The sequence below is a fragment of the Lontra canadensis genome, unplaced genomic scaffold (genome assembly GCF_010015895.1).
Source record: "Lontra canadensis isolate GAN:19392208 unplaced genomic scaffold, GSC_riverotter_1.0 scaffold38, whole genome shotgun sequence".
NCBI classification, from domain to species: domain Eukaryota; kingdom Metazoa; phylum Chordata; class Mammalia; order Carnivora; family Mustelidae; genus Lontra; species Lontra canadensis.
The window spans coordinates 11,330,932-11,347,035 of NW_022631032.1; the positions used below are offsets into that span (position 1 = coordinate 11,330,932).

At 35.4% G+C, this 16,104-nt stretch overlaps 1 protein-coding gene across 3 annotated transcripts in view; it reads right to left on the reverse strand.

Annotated features, from left to right (window-relative positions):
- NCK1 (NCK adaptor protein 1) overlaps window positions 1-16,104 on the reverse strand; it is a 96,163-nt gene that overhangs the window by 20,458 nt on the left and 59,601 nt on the right. For 2 of the 3 annotated variants that reach the window (XM_032869629.1, XM_032869630.1), the window contains one exon: window positions 6,455-6,698. In XM_032869629.1, the coding sequence (XP_032725520.1) occupies window positions 6,455-6,680 (226 nt within the window). In that variant the 5' untranslated portion in view covers window positions 6,681-6,698. Of the gene's footprint in view, window positions 1-4,171; window positions 4,334-6,454; window positions 6,699-16,104 lie in introns of those variants that run through there. The other variant, XM_032869631.1, reaches the window with a different exon arrangement.

Sequence of the window (16,104 nt, forward strand, 5' to 3'; positions counted from 1 at the left end):
ACGGGAATGAAAACGGCAGCCTCCTAGGCTCCAGCCCGGAGGAGCTGAGAGCTCGGGGCCCCACTCCTTAGTGCACCCTCAGAGAAAAGAGCCCAATCACTCCCGTCTCTCTGGCCTCTAGCCGTGCTCCGAGCTCACCCAGCCGGCAACTGGTTCAAGGTAACCCTGAGCTGAGAGCTCATTCCTCGGCTCTGTCTCTGTAGCTGGCTTCCCCGGTCTAATACCTGCGAGCTTTGTGACACTCAGACACTCCCGATCCTTCTGTGACCCTGCAGGACCTAGGGCCACACTGGCCCCGTGTGGGCTTCACCCCAGTTTAGCCTCTGGAGCGATGTCCCTCAGTGGAGCAGACTTTTAAAAGTCCTGATTTTGTGCTCCGTTGCTCCGCCCTTTGCCGGGAGCCGGCCCCTCCCTCCAGCGAGGTCGCTTTGGATTCACTTCTCTGCCGGTCCTACTTTCAGATAGTGATCGATTTTCTGTTTCTAGAATTGCTGTTGTTCTTCTCTTCGATCTCCCGTTGGATTTGTAGGTGTTTGCAATGGTTTAATAAGCTATCTAGGTGATCTCCTGCTACCTGATGTAGTCTCAGCCTGCTACTTCTCTGCCATCTTGACTCCAGTCCTCAAACACCAAGTTTTTAATCACTTCCCTACCCCTACTGCCTGGCCCATATTAAGTGTTCTATTAGTGTTTATCATGTGAATGACAAATACATGCATAATTGATAGCCTGCTTTTTTCTCCTCTGCTTACAATTCTTTGAGAAGAACCTGTTTATTGCCCTTTGTCTCTGTTGCTAAAAAAATGGTATTTCCAATTTCCTGTTACCAATGAGGGAATACATGGAAAAGTGCTTTAGAAAATTATACCAATGTAAAATATCAGTATCTTTTTCAAGGAGATCATCTACAACAAGGAGGGTCCCCCAGACCAAGGTATTAACTTTTCTAAATTCTTCTCGACTTCACGGTTAGTTCTCCACAATCATCCTGACCTTAGTGCTTTTGCATCAAATCTTTCTAATCCACTGCTTATCTGATTCTAATTCTTTCTCTACTCTTTAGTCCTAATGGGTATATAAGGCAAACTAACAACAACAAAAAAAACTTCTAAATTTAAATTTTAGTCCTGGTACTGATCTTGGTTATTTAATCTTCATTAAACTCCAGTTTCCAGGTCTGTGAAATGGTGTGTAAGAACCTACCTTTTAACATTTGTTTAAAGAAGTTTATATGTAAAGCACCTAGCACAGTACATAGCACATAGCAGGCACTCCATTAATCAATGGTAGTTATTACTCCTAGTGCTGCTGGCATTTAATTTTTCAAAAACACTTAAATCCTTATTATTGCATTTTATAGCTAGACTCTGCCAGGGTTGGGAGGGAATGCTCTGGTCTGAGCACTGAGGATGTGCTCACTCAAAAGTGAGGCAGTCATTTTTATCATTAGCTTTGTTCAAAGAACAAAGTATAGCTTCCAATCTGCCCTTCACTCCTACCCATGGGTCTGTCTTCTCTCCTCCTACAGCACTATTTCTTGACCAAAACACTGTATTATTAACTCCTCCAAGTTTTGAAGAATCTGGTTAAGCACTGTAAATATTCCAGTCACATGACAGTTGTCTTTTCCTTAAGGCAAATCTTTGTACACATAACTACTTTTATATAACCTGGTTTCCAAATCCTTGATATACTAGATACAGTATTTGGAAGTATCCAAGTTTCTCAATGCCACTGTTAAAGTATATCTATCCAAAGTGGATAAACTATGTCATGTTTCATTTGGCCAGCACACACATAAAGTAGCTATTTGTATACTTTCACTTTAACTACATAGATTTGAATCAATGCTATCATGAACTGCACTGAAATTCTTTAGCACCCACAGTAACATAGCAGTCTTGTTTTAATTTTTTAGAGGTGGGGGAAGGGCAGAGAGAGAGGGAGAGAGAATCTTGGAGCCCAATGCGGGGCTCAATCTCATGACCGCCATATCATGACCTCATAGCAGCTTTTACTCATAAAAAGTCCTGCCAGGCCAGGTTTTCAGCAATCTCTTCAATTCCCTTTAAAAACTTAATGTAGAATTTTACATTATAATGCCTGCCCCTAATTCACTTTTTTTCTATTTTAGTTTTTACCTTTCAAATATATGTATCTGAACTCAATATATTATTCTTTCGTCCTTAGTATTCTTTTCTTTAAGCATGTCATCTTCCCTCCATCTAAATCACTGACTAAATAAATGTTCAAGAGAATGAGGACAAAGCAAGTATTACTTATTCTAATTCTTTAAGGAACTGTAGTTCTAGTTTTTAGTTCCTACTTCTTCAGTTTCTCCCTCATGGACTTTCCTGATTTCTATCACACATAGACTGATCAGTTGTTTTAACCAGGGCTGTAAGACTTTTTAGAGTTAGAAGGGACTTTCCAGGATCATCTAGTCTTGCCCAACTTTCCTTTACAAATAACAAGAAATCAGGAAAGTTCAGTTACATAGCCTTTGCCACATGGTTAAAAGTGGTATATCTGGGAGCAAAATTAGGGAATTCTAAATACAAATATATGGTGTTCTTTCCAGCACAAGTTTTTATTTAAATTTTTGTATATTTATCTGTTCATCTACATGAAAGATAAATTATTTTTTATTATTGTTTTATCTAAAATACTGTACCGTCTTTATTCTAGCCACTACACATGGAACACATATACTGTATCTTCTACTGCAAAGCAAAATAAATACAAATTTTGGCTTGCTGCATTAATGAAAAAAAAGGAGTATCTTGGTTGCAAATCTCAAACCCTCACCCTCAGGTCTACAAATGTATTTAAGATTATTGACTTTCTGAGACAACAGAGAGAATGGTAACTTTATCATTGTATTGATGGTATATAATGAATCACCATACCAATGATATATTATATTCTTTTTACACCATTTCTGGTTGATTTATGGTCACTTATGGCCACCAAGCGACCAACACTTAGGATTAAACCAAGATATGAAATTCACTGTATTAATATTAAAATAACAACCTCCTCACCATGTAAATTCTATGAAAGTTAGTCTTAGTTTTTCATTCTCTGATTGTTGTCTGGCTTGCAGTAGGCTCCCAAGGAAAATATGTTGATAAATGAATAAATTAATAACTTTCCAAAAGGAAAACTAACCCAGAAAGTGGATCTAAAAATGTATTAACTTTCCAAAAGTAAACAAAAGACAGATATTCCAGAAGAATTCACTTGGCCACCAAAATTAACTAAAGAAACAAATGAGTCTTAATATTACAATAATGACATTCTTTCTCAACAAAGTACTTGCTCCTTTTCCATTCTGCCTAAAAATGAAATCTCTCAACAGGTTACTCTTTGTTTCCTTAGATTCCTTATGCATGAGACTTCTACAACAACCCCTCTATTCATTTTTCTAGAAACACCAAACAAATATTCAAAGAGATCAAATCAAGTTCACTCTCATAAGATCATAAAAAGGCCATTAGCAAATATACACATTAAGCTCTGGTTAAGTTAGTATCAGTGTTACATTATGACCTGAACTCAAAACAATGCCAGTAATTCACTAGTTTCAGTGTTTTTATTTTCCCTGTATACAGCTCCTCTCAAGACTCATTTCAAAATATCAAATCTCACAATTACCAAAAGAGCAATTTCTAGCAATCCTACATTGATTAAATCAAAACATTCCCTATATTGCTTTATTAAATGTTATCTTTTATATCATTCCTCTAAAATCTAAGTAAAAAGTACTAAAACAATATTTATGTTGATTCAAATACCGAGGACAGAAGAACTTGCTCACCTAATCCTTTCTTTTCCTCATATTTTTAATGTTTATAATTTAATTCACTTCAAATGTCTATTCTAAGTTCCAAGTTACCAAAGTAAAACTAACTGCAAACTCATTTATACCCTTTCTCTTTACTTTCAAACACTGATGACAAAACATTTTAAAACCTATTACTTATTAAGTCAAAACTAGTATTATTTGAAGTATCACCAATCATTTAGCTTGTTTCATAAACAACATAAAGCACCAGCCTATTATAGAAACACATCAGGTTCCATACAGTTTTTCTTTAAATTTAAAGTGAAAGATCTAATTCAAAAACTACAAGAAAACTATGGATTTTAATAAGTAGATAAAACTTACTGAAAAAATCTTTAAAGATGTTTAACCAATCCATTTTGAATAAAAATCCCGTGTTCTCTTTTGTCAGTTTGTCAACACAGCTCAGGATAATTCTCTGTGAGCTTCCTGGTCTGTTCTGCAACACTGAAACTCCCCACGCCCAATCCATGTGACTTGGCCTACACCCAGGCAACAGAAAGTTTTTCTGAGGCTTCTCTCTAAAACTTCTCCCCCTGAACTATAATACAACCTATAAAACAAGTATATCATCATGGCCACAAAGTTACCTTATTATTCAGACTTATTTTAGAAGAAGCCTTAAAGCATGCATTTTTAATAGTTGAAAATAGATTCATGCATTCATCTCTCCTTTGTTTTCTCCTTTTCTTTCTTATCTTTCAAACAATGTCTCCACCAACACAATCATTGTGAAACAAATCCATTAACCACATGGGACACTTAAGTTACCAAAAAGGGGTTCAGAAATTCTAAGAGAAAGCTATCTGATACAAAAGTTGGAATCACATCATTATGCAGGAGAACTAAAGGTCAGTAACTTAGAATGTTTTCAAGTATCCTGCAATATCTATAATATAGTAATAAAGTTAACAGAGATATTCTAGGACTTAAATAAATAAAAAGTCTTTCCAAAATTGTCTCAATAATGTCAGAAAACAGTATGGAAGGTTTCCCAGGCGTACTGACAAACAATAAAAATTCTATCTAGCTGGGCTTTTTAAGTTTATATGCAAATAAAAACTGGGATAAATGCAAATAAAACTGGGATATATTTCCATTTTGCTCTATGATACTAGGTTTTTTCACAATATTCTGTTTAAACATTTAAACATATCCAGTCCCAGGATACCAGTATCCTTTTAAAAAGGAATAAAAAAGTCTAGGTATAGCCCTAATCCCTGTTGTGCCTTCATAACGATGAGGCATACTTTCCTGATACCAAGTTACCTTAATTTTCTCCAATACCTCTGATCTACATGCTTTAAATAAGTGTCCAATATTTGCAAAATCAGAAGTATTCCTGGTTCTAACTATGGTCTCTTCAGATAATCAAGGATAACCTCTTCCTGATTTGTCCTTCACTTAAAAAATAATAATGGTCTTATTTGCAAAACTTAAAAATCTTAATAAAAGGTAATCTCAGATACAGTAGTTAAAAGTCATAGTGAAAACTCAGATTGGTAACTTCATTTATTAAACTACCTTTAAAATACTAGAAATGTTATTCACTCACAAATCAATATTCCAGTATATTTACTTTGAGTTGTACTATATTTTAGTTTTGGCTATTTTACAGTGTTAAAAATAAAAGATCTGTCTTCTATTGCTGTTAACTGAAAGAACACTCTAGACTAGTAAGGCCAAATAAAAAATAAAGCTAATATAAAGCAGTTAGTAATATTTCGCATTTGTCAATCATGCCACATTACTCCCAAACAGTTTTTGCAAAGAGAAATTTTACTTTCTTGTCCACATATATACAAAGAACCATTAAGTAACAGCCTGTTTGCCTGAATACCAAAAATGAAATTCTGTCCCTCCCATTCCTTCCTGTCAGCCAAGGAAAGTTTAAATAAAAGAAAAAAGAAAGAGGCCAGTCCTCATCTGTGCATATTTCCTTCCTATCAGCTCAGCCAAGCCCACTGTGAGGTGGGTTCCATTATCTCTGGCCCTGACGGAGAGTTAGTAAAAACAAACTACAGTTAGAGAAAGAAAAGGGGGAAAAAAGAAAAACAAAATAAGAAATCAGCTTTGTAGATGCTAACCTACAGTAATAATCTACAATTTAAAACTCTTTTATCAAATGCAAAACGAAATAATAGTTTGTTCTTAAAAGCAAAATTCAAAATGTAAGCTATTAAATGTTAAAATACAGCAATGTTCCATATCTTAAAAACTGCCTTAATGTGGAGGAGGAAATTCTGAATCTCCCTCATTTATCTCTCTCTCAATTAGATGTAGAATTTACCTAACTTCAACAGACAGTCACAGTTCAAGGGGTCCTGGCTAGAGGATCTGATTCAATCCTGCTCACTGGTACCACCCTGGTCTGGCCCTTGAACACCAGCTAGATCTACAGAAATTGCCCATTAACACTTATGGCCTTTAATGCTCTTCTGACTTGGCTGAGTATCTGCTATGAGCAAACTTAACCTGGCCTAGCTGAAATTCTAGTCTTGGCCTTTCTATTTTACCCAATGCTTCCAAAATTCTACACAAAGAACCAAGCTCTAGCATCCACTTAAAAGAAAGCATTATTGGTGTTTTAATACAAAAATAACTTACCTAAAGTATCCTTCAGATTTTTTACAATAGATGCTTTCCGAGCACTGTTTTTCCTCTCCACATAGTTAGAAGGCACAAAACCAGTTTTATTCATGGAGTTTCGAACTCGCCACCAGGACTTAGAGTCATCCAGAAGCCATAATCTCTCATTCTTCTTGATGTCCAGCTCTTGTTCTTGTTGGGCTACATAATCAAATTTGGCTACTACCACCACTTCTTCTGCCATCTTTCAGCAGCTTCAGCACTGTAACCACATACAGAACATTTTTATAAGGTCTAATAGTAGTCTACATGCTTTTCAAAAAAAAAGACACATGTAAAAAACCAAGAGAACTGAAAGACTAAAAGGAAAAATATGAAAAACAAAAACAGGCAATACCAATACTAATCAAATACTAATCAAGACAAAAACTGGTGTGGCTATATTAATACACAAAAAGGATAAACTATCAAGGCAAACCATTCCCAGTAATAAAGAAGTTCACTACACAACTGAAGGTTTTATTAAATATACATAACAGCCAAACTTGTATGTACTTATTAACATAGTTCCAAAACAGACTGACGGAACCACACAAAAATGTGACAAATCCATTGTCAGAGAGGACAATTTTTAACATATTTACTTAATAATAAATCAAGGATACAAAAAAATTAATAAGGCTAGATAAAAACTGACATCAAAACCATTAAGTCTGATCTAATAAACATACATAAATATTACTTCCCAGCAGAATAATAGAAATGGGACATATATAAAAATTACCAATGTGAGGTGAGAGAGAAAGTCTTAATAACTTTCATGTACTTGGTATCCTACAACCATTTTCTCTGACAATCATCACAGAGAGCTTCTTAAAAACCTCCTGTTCGGGAACTTCTAAAACTTCATGTGTCAAAGAAGAAATTATAATAGCATTGTGAAAATAGTTACAGGAGTAAAATAATAAAAAGACTTTATATAACCAAACTTGTTGGATGCAGCAAAAGGAGTATATAGAGATTCTAGTTGGAAATAGTTACATCAAAAAAACAAGAAAAACTTAAAATAGTGAACTGAGTATGTCTTAAGCAGTTAGAAAGGTAGAATAATATAAAGCAGAAAAAATGAAACAATACAAATAAAAGTAGAATTTCACAAAACAGAAAACAATGACAAAGAAGAAAGCTCAACAGAACAAAAAGTAGTTCTTTGTCATGACTAACAAATGGACATAGTTCTAGCAAGACTTATAAATGAAAAAATTTCAGGAAAAAACACACCCAAATACCAGGAATAAAAAGGGAGTCATAGAGATGCAATAGACATTCAAATCACCTGGCAATATTCAAAACAACTTTACCAATAAATCTGAAACTAAAATGTGCAAATTTATAGAAAAATAAAAATTAAAAAAGTAGTAACATTCAATCAGTCATTAAGAAATCTTCCCATAAGGGCACCTGGGTGGCTCAGTGGGTTAAAGCCTCTGCCTTCGGCTCAGGTCATGATCCCAGAGTCCTGGGATCGAGCCCCACATCCGGCTCTCTGCTCGGTGGGGAGCCTGCTCCCCTTCCTCTCTCTCTGCCTGCTGCTCTGCCTACTTGTGATCTCTGTCAAATAAATAAAAATAAAATCTTTAAAAAAAAAGAGAAAGAAAGAAAGAAATCTTCCCATAACGAACAGCAGGACCACATGGTTTACATGCAAGTTTTATTAAAATTCAAAGAACAAGTACTTCCAATTTATACAAACTCTTTCAGAACAAAGAAAGGAAAATTACAAGCCTAACTCACTCCTGAATTTATTAGATAAGCTCCATACTTTCAGAGAGATTTATTTTACATAAACAGCTACCCTTGGCTTAGCAGGCAAATAAATTCAGCTTTCAGGTTTGGATACTGAATAGAATTCCCTTTCTTTTTCTTTTTTTTTAAGATTTACTTATTTGTCAGAGAGAGAGAGAGCATGCACCCACAAGCAGAGAGAGAAGCAGGCTCCCAGCTGAGCAGAGAGCCTGATGTGAGACTGGATCCCAGGATTCTGGGATCATCACCTGAGCTGAAGGCAGACACTTAATTAACTGAGCCACCCAGGAGTCCCAGCATTCTCTTTTCTCAACAACTAAGTAAGCTCTTCAGTATTTTCAAAGAAATTATTTTAATCTAGAATTCAACATCCACTAGCATTAAAGTGTAGATACACTGTGGTTAGAAGGTAGACGCTTTTTGGGGGCATTGCAAGGCCTCAAAACCTACCACACATTCTCCTGAAAGAATGATTCATGTGTGTACAGCAGTGAAATAACTAATAATGCTAAAATAAGAAGATGATGTGGTATTCAAAAAATAATGAATAGAGAAACCAGAAAAATCAATTTGTATTCTTGTAATTTTTGTTTGAAATTACTCGCAAATAAAAAGTTATAACCAAGGATAAATAATTACTAGTTCATGATACAAAAAATTTACAACAATGAGTGATGACTTTCTGAGGCAAGAGAAAGCAGAGGGTTTTTTTTCAGGCATACTTGAACACCGACTCTGATTCCTTCCCTGTGGGAACCTGTACACCCACACCCTTATAATTAATCTACAAATTTAATGAAACTTAATCCCAGGCCCCAACGGAATTTCTTTTGAAACTTGACAAACTGACTTTAAAATTCATCTAGAAGAGTAATCACATAAAACCAGCAAATTACATTCTATAGAAAATTAGAGTTGATATGACACTGTAGGTTGTATACCCAGAATTTTCTACTTTCCTATCAATATCCCAATTATCCTTCCAGTTGTCAACTTAATATTATTGTATTAGCCATGCAACTTGGGGACTGACCCTACTTTCTAAGCTGTATTTGGGTTAGTCAAAGCTCTATGCTCCAATGAAAAGGATAATAAGGGAATGCTACAAACAGCTCTATACACATAAATTCAACAATTTAGAGGAATTGGACCAATTTTTCAAAAAAACCAACCAACCAAACAAACAAACAAAAAACAAAGTACCAAAACACACTCAATATGAAACAGATAATATGAATACCCTATAACTATTTGGGAAATTCGTAACTTGAAAATTCCACCCCCAAAAAGAAATCTCCAGGTCTAGATGGCTTCTCAAGAATTCTACCAATTATTTAAAGAATTTACACCAATTCTACATAATCCCTTCTAGAAAATAGTAGAAGGGAAATGGGGAAATACTGCCCAGTTTATCTTTGAAATTGATATTAACTGATGTCAAAACTAAACAGTATAAAAAGAGGAAACTACCAACCAATATCCCTCATTAATACAGATCCAAAAATCCTTAACAAAATATTAGCAAACAGAATTCAGCAGTATATAAAAAGAATTAATACTCCAGGGTTTTTCCAGGGATGCAAAGCTGGTTCAATATATAAAATTAATTAGTATAATTCACCACATTAATGAGCTAAGAAAAATCGTATGAGCATATTACTCAAAGCAGAAAAAGCTTCTGGCAAAATTCAACCCCCATGATAAGAGTTCTCAGAAAAACAGAAATAGAAGGGAACTTCCTCAACCTGATAAATAGGATCTACAAAAACCTATAGCTAACAACTACTTAATGGTAAAAGATGCCTTCCTCCTACAATCAAGAACAAGGCAGTTATCTGCTCTCACTATTCTTACTCAACAAAGTGCTACAAGTTTTAGCTAGCTCACCAAGGCAAGAAAAGGATATAAATGGCGTATAGATCAGAAAAAGAAGAAATAAAACTCTCCTTATTTACAGATGACATGACTGATTACAGACAAGATCCTAAAAGCCACCAAAAACTGCCCCTCCAAAACAAACAAAAAACCACCCAATCCCTCCTAGTATTAACTAGTGAATTCAGCAAGGTCGCAAGACATAAGATCAACAAGCAAAAAATCAACTGTCTTTCTATATACTATCAATGAACACATGGACACCAAAATTAAAAAAGCAATACCATTTATAATTACTAAAATAAAAAAGGAAAAAAAATGAAAAGAGGTGCAAACCTTAAAAAACATGAAGGAGACTGTATGTTGAAAATTACAAAATGCAGATGAAAGAAATTAAACATCTAAATAAAAGTGTTTTTGAAATAGAAGACTCAAAAATAGTGAGGATGTTATTTTTTCCCAAATTGATATACAGGTTTACATAATTCTTATCAAAGTCCCAGAAGAAGTTCTTTTTTTTTTAATATCCAGACAATATTATTCTATAATTTAGATGGAAAGGCAAAATAACTAGAGTAACTAAAACGTTTTAAAGTTAAAAAAAAATGGGGGAAGCTTGCTATATAGCTAGAGTAGTCAAGATTGCATGGTATCAGCAAAGAAACAGACATGTATATCAATGGAGAAGAAAGAGAACCCAAGGACATCTGGTGGCTCAGTCAGGCGACATCTGGGTGGCTCAGTCAGTTAGGTGTCTGCCTTTGGCTCAGTCATGATCCCTGGGTCCTGGGGTCAAAGTCCTGCATCAGGCTCCTTGTTCAGCAGGGCACTTGCTTCTCCCTCTGCCTGCCCCTCTGCCTATTTGTGCACCCTTTCTCTGGCTCTCTCTCTGATCAAGGTACAAAAAGTAATTCAGTGGGGTGGGGGGAAGCTTTCTCAGCAAATGATGCTAAAGCAAAAGGACATCAATATCCCTCGCCCCCACAAAAAAAGTAAAAGACCTAATCTCACACCTTAGACAAACATAAACTCAACATGAATGACAACTTTAAATGTTAAACTATGAAACTTTAAGAAAAATATATAGGAGAAAATCTTCAGGATACAGAGCTAGGCAAAGAGTTCTTAGACTTGGCAACAAAAGCAAGATCCATAAAGGAAAAACTCAAGAGTAGAAAAACAAATTCAGTTAAAAAACGAGCAAAAAACATGAAGAAGATATAGAGATGGCAAACAAAACACATAAAAAGATGTTCATCATCATCAGCTATTAAGAAAATGCAAATTAAAACCATGTTGAAATGTCACTACACACCTATCAGAATGGCTAAAACAAAAGAATAACAACACCAAATGCTGATAAAGACATGCTGAAACAGATCATACAGTGCTGATGAGAATGTGTTAAATGACACAGATGCTCTGAAAATAGTTTGGCAGCTTCTTGTAAAATTAAACACGCAACTACCATACCAACTGTACTCCTGGCATTATCCCCGAGAAATGAAGACTTATATTCACATAAAAACTTTTACGTAGATGTTTACAGCAACTTTATTTGTAATAACCAAAAATGGTAAACCACTTAGATGTCCTTCAAGAGAAGGGCTAAACACAGTGTGGTACATTCCATACCTAGGAAAAGGGAAGAAATAATAGATATATGCAATAACCTGAATCCATCTCCAAGGAATTACACGGAGTAACCAAAAAAAAAAAAAAACCCAAATTAAAAAAACACAAACAAACAGAATACCAACCCCGAAGTTTATACACTATGTAACTACATTTATGACATTCTTGAAATGACAATTATTTTGATTGCCTGGGATTAAGGAGGGAGTTGGAGGGAAGTCAATGTGGTTATAAAAGGGCAACATCAGGGATTCTTACGGTGATGAAAATGTTCTCTCAACTGTATAAATATTAATATCCTGGTTATTATATGGTACTATACTTTTGCCAGATGTCATCACTGGGAGAAACTAAGTAAAGGAGACACTGGATCTTTCAGTAAGTTGTCATTTCTTTTGATTGCATGTGGATCTATAATTATCACAAAATTAAAAGTTTAAAATAAAATACACTGATTAAAAAAGAAAAACAAAAAATAAAATATAGAAATAATACGTTCACATTCCTGATATAAGGAAGTCTTTTTTTTTTTTTAATTTTTTAAAAAAGATTTTATTTATTTACTTGAGAGAGAGAATGAGAGAGAGAGCATGAGAGGGGAGAGGGTCAGGAGGAGAAGCAGACTCCCCGCTGAGCAGGGGTTCCCCCCACCCCAGGCGGGACCCGATCCCAGGACTCCAGGACCATGATCTGAGCCAAAAGCACTTAACCAACTGAGCCACCCAGGCGCCCTAAGGAAGTCTTTTAATACCATGATTTCCATGTTAGGAACTATAAAATGAAAAACGTTTAACTTTTATACAGCAAAGGACATTAGTATCTACTGCTGCTGTAACACATTCACACACTTAGTGACTTAAATCAACACAAATTATCTTACAGCTCCAGAGGTTAGAGGTATGAAATGGGTCTTATGGGCAAAAATCAAAGTGTCAGCAGTGTTGTGTTCCTTCTGGTACCTGTAGGGGAAAATCTAATCCTTGCCATTTCCAGTTTCTAGAAGCTGTCTGCATTTCTTGGCTCCTGATTACGTCACCCTGACCTTTAGTGTGATCCTCACATCTATTTTGATCTCTTTAAACCTTCTGCCTTTCCCTCCTAAGGACCTTTATAATCTACAGTGGGCCCACAACAATAATACAAAATAATCTCCCCATTTCAAAATGCTTTAACGTAGGCAAAGTCTTTAACTATGTAAGGTAACATATTCACAGGTTCTGGACAATAAGGAGTGTACATCTTTGGGGCAGACTTTATTGTACCTACCACCAACATCAAAAAACAATGAAAGTAAATTTAAAAATTGGCAAAGAACAAAGAACAGTCAAAAAGTATTGTGAAAGATCCTGAATGTCCTTATATAATTAAAGAAATGAAAACTAAAATTGAAGTATTAGTCTTCATCAGAGTAAAAGAAAAAAACTCAAGGCTTATTTTGTAATAAAATAATAAGCCTTGGGCCGCATGGGTGCCTCATGGGTTAAGCTGCTGCCTTCAGCTCAGGTCATGATCTCAGAGTCCTGGGATCAAGTCCCACATCAGGCTCCTTGCTCAGCGGGGAGCCTGCTTCTCTATCCACCTCTGCATGCCACTCTGCCTGCTTACACTCGCTCGCGCTCTCTCTCTCTCTCTCTCTGACAAATATATAAATAAACAAAATTTAAAAAAAAAATAAGCCTCTGTAAGACTATACAAAATAAACCTACTACATACCTTATTGGCCTCATAACTAAAAATTGATATAAAGCTTAACTTTTTTAATTATGTAAATTTTCAACATATACCAAGTAGGGAACAGTAGTATAATGAACCCCATACCTATCACCCAACTTCAATTACCAAAACTCTGGCTTTGCAGTTCATTTATCCGCCCCCCTAATTTTTGGTGGGAGTATTGGAATCCTATGATTTCACCTATAAATACTAACATAAGAACACATACCCCACAAAAAAATCAAGGGGTCTTTTACCTTTTTTGCCATTGGCCCCCACACTGTAGCAAAAAGGTTAAGTCTGATAAAACCTATAACCCCTACTCAGAATAAGGTTTTAGGTGCATAAAAATACATAGCACTGCAAATAAAATAAACTATACTGAAATTCAGTTATCAAGGTATTTTTTAAAAACTTATACTGTTAAAAATATGTGTTTCTTTATTAAGGTCAAGAGAAGCTGCAAACAATTCTTTCATTTCATCCAGTACTGACATTCAAGTTTCACTGAGTCTATTGAAATAAAAAGTCTTTTATAGTTGGTTTGAACTGGGATCTAAAGTAAGTCTGTATATTGCACTTTGGTTAATGTTTTATATCTCCTTAATCTACATAACACAGTTCTCTTTCCCCACTATTTCCATGCCATTTATTTGTTGAAGAACCTGCCTCCATTTATCCTATCCTGTAGCACTTCCCACACTGTGGATTTGATTGAGGTGCATCCTCATGGTGTTCCTTTATCTCCTCTATTTCCTGTAAGTTGGTAATTTTAACTAGAGCCTTTACTGCCCCACCCCCACCCCAGATTCTTTGTTGTTGATGATGCAAGAATACTTTACGGATGGGGCGCCTGGGTGGCTCAGTTAGTTGAGCAACTGCCTTCAGTTCAGGTCATGATCCTGGGGTCCTGCGAGAGAGCTCAGCACCACACTCGCTGCTCCATAGAGAGCTTGCTTCCCCCTCTCCCTCTGCTTGTATTCTCACTCACTCACTCACTCTCTCTGTCAAATGAATGAATAAAACCTTTAAAAAAAAAATACTTCATAGATATTCTCAAGAAATACTTATTGGCATAATACAGGAGGCACCCTGGTCTGGCTGATGTTTAAAATGAACAGCAGATACAATAGTATCAAACTGATTCACCCACCACGTTCCCCATCAAACCTTCACCTAATGGGTTTATCAGCCACTGATGATTACTGCCCAGATCTACCATTTCCAAAATGATCTGCTAGCTATACATGCTTTTAGAAATTGCGACTGTTTTACTAAGAACATTTTTTTATTACACTAGTACAGAGACCCTACAAGAAAGGCAGAATATATGTCTCTGTGTTTAGAATACCATATAAAAAGCTAGATTCAGTTGTTTCCACTTTTTGGAGATAACTTTATTTTTCCTTTTAATAATTTAATTATTTTGGGGAGCACGTGGGTGGCTCAGTCATTAAGCGTCTGCTTTTGGCTCAGGTCATGATCCCAGAGTCCTGGGATGGAGCCCCATATAGGGTTCTCTGCTCAGCGAGAAGCCTGCTTCTCCCTTTCCTACTTGCCCTGCTTGTGTTCCCTCTCTTGCTGTGTCTCTCACTGTCAAATAAATAAATAAAATCTTTTTTAAAAATTTATTTTTTAATTAATTTATTTATGTAAGTAATCTCTACACCCAATGTTGATCTCACAAACCCAAGATCAAGAATTGCATGCTTTTCTGAATGAGCCAGTCAGGTATCCCTAAAATTTAATTTTATTTCATTATTATATAAAGCATTTAGAGGGTTCTAAAAAGTGTAACAATCAAACAAGGTACATTCAGAGAGCTCTGCTTCCATACTTACCTTCTCTCTCTTTTCTCTCCCTCTCCCTACAGGATAACCATTTTTTATTGGTTTTGGTTTATCTTTCTATTGTTGCTTTTTGAATATGTAGAAGAAAACATATGTAAATTAGAAATTCTAATTTTCACACTCCCTCACAACAAAACATGTACACACACAAAGGGAGGGGCACATTATGTACTATCTGAACCTTGCTTTAAGTTCAACAATGTATCTTGAACATCATTCCATAGCAGGATCAGAGTTCTTTTCCAGTAACTAACTACTGCACAGTACTTCATCATTATAGAAGTATCTCAATTTCCTCAACTCTTGACCTTACTGACAGACAATGAGTTGTTTCCAGCCTTCTGATAATAAATAGTGCTGCAATGACTAGTTTAATATACATCTTATTTTGTTTTTCTGTTAGTGTGCCTTTGGGTTAGAGTCAAAGAAATAAGAATGCTGAGTTGAAGCTTAACATTTATATAATTTTGTGAGATGGTGCCAAATACTTTATCCCTCTGTTTCTTTATCCCTCTTCTTTATATAGCTTCTTTATCCCTCTGTTATTTTCCACAATATTTGGGAATGATTATTTCCTTACAGCATTACCAACTAAATATGGATTTTGGATTTCTGCCAGATAAGAATTGGTATTTCAAAGCAGTTTTTAATTATTTCTCCGTTAGTGAAATTAAGCACTTTTTCCCAAATTTAAGGGACATTTATTTTTGTTTTTCTGGGTGAACTACCTGTTTAAATCTTTTGCCCATTTTCCCAAGGTATGGCTTTTCTTTTCCAATTTTTAGAAGC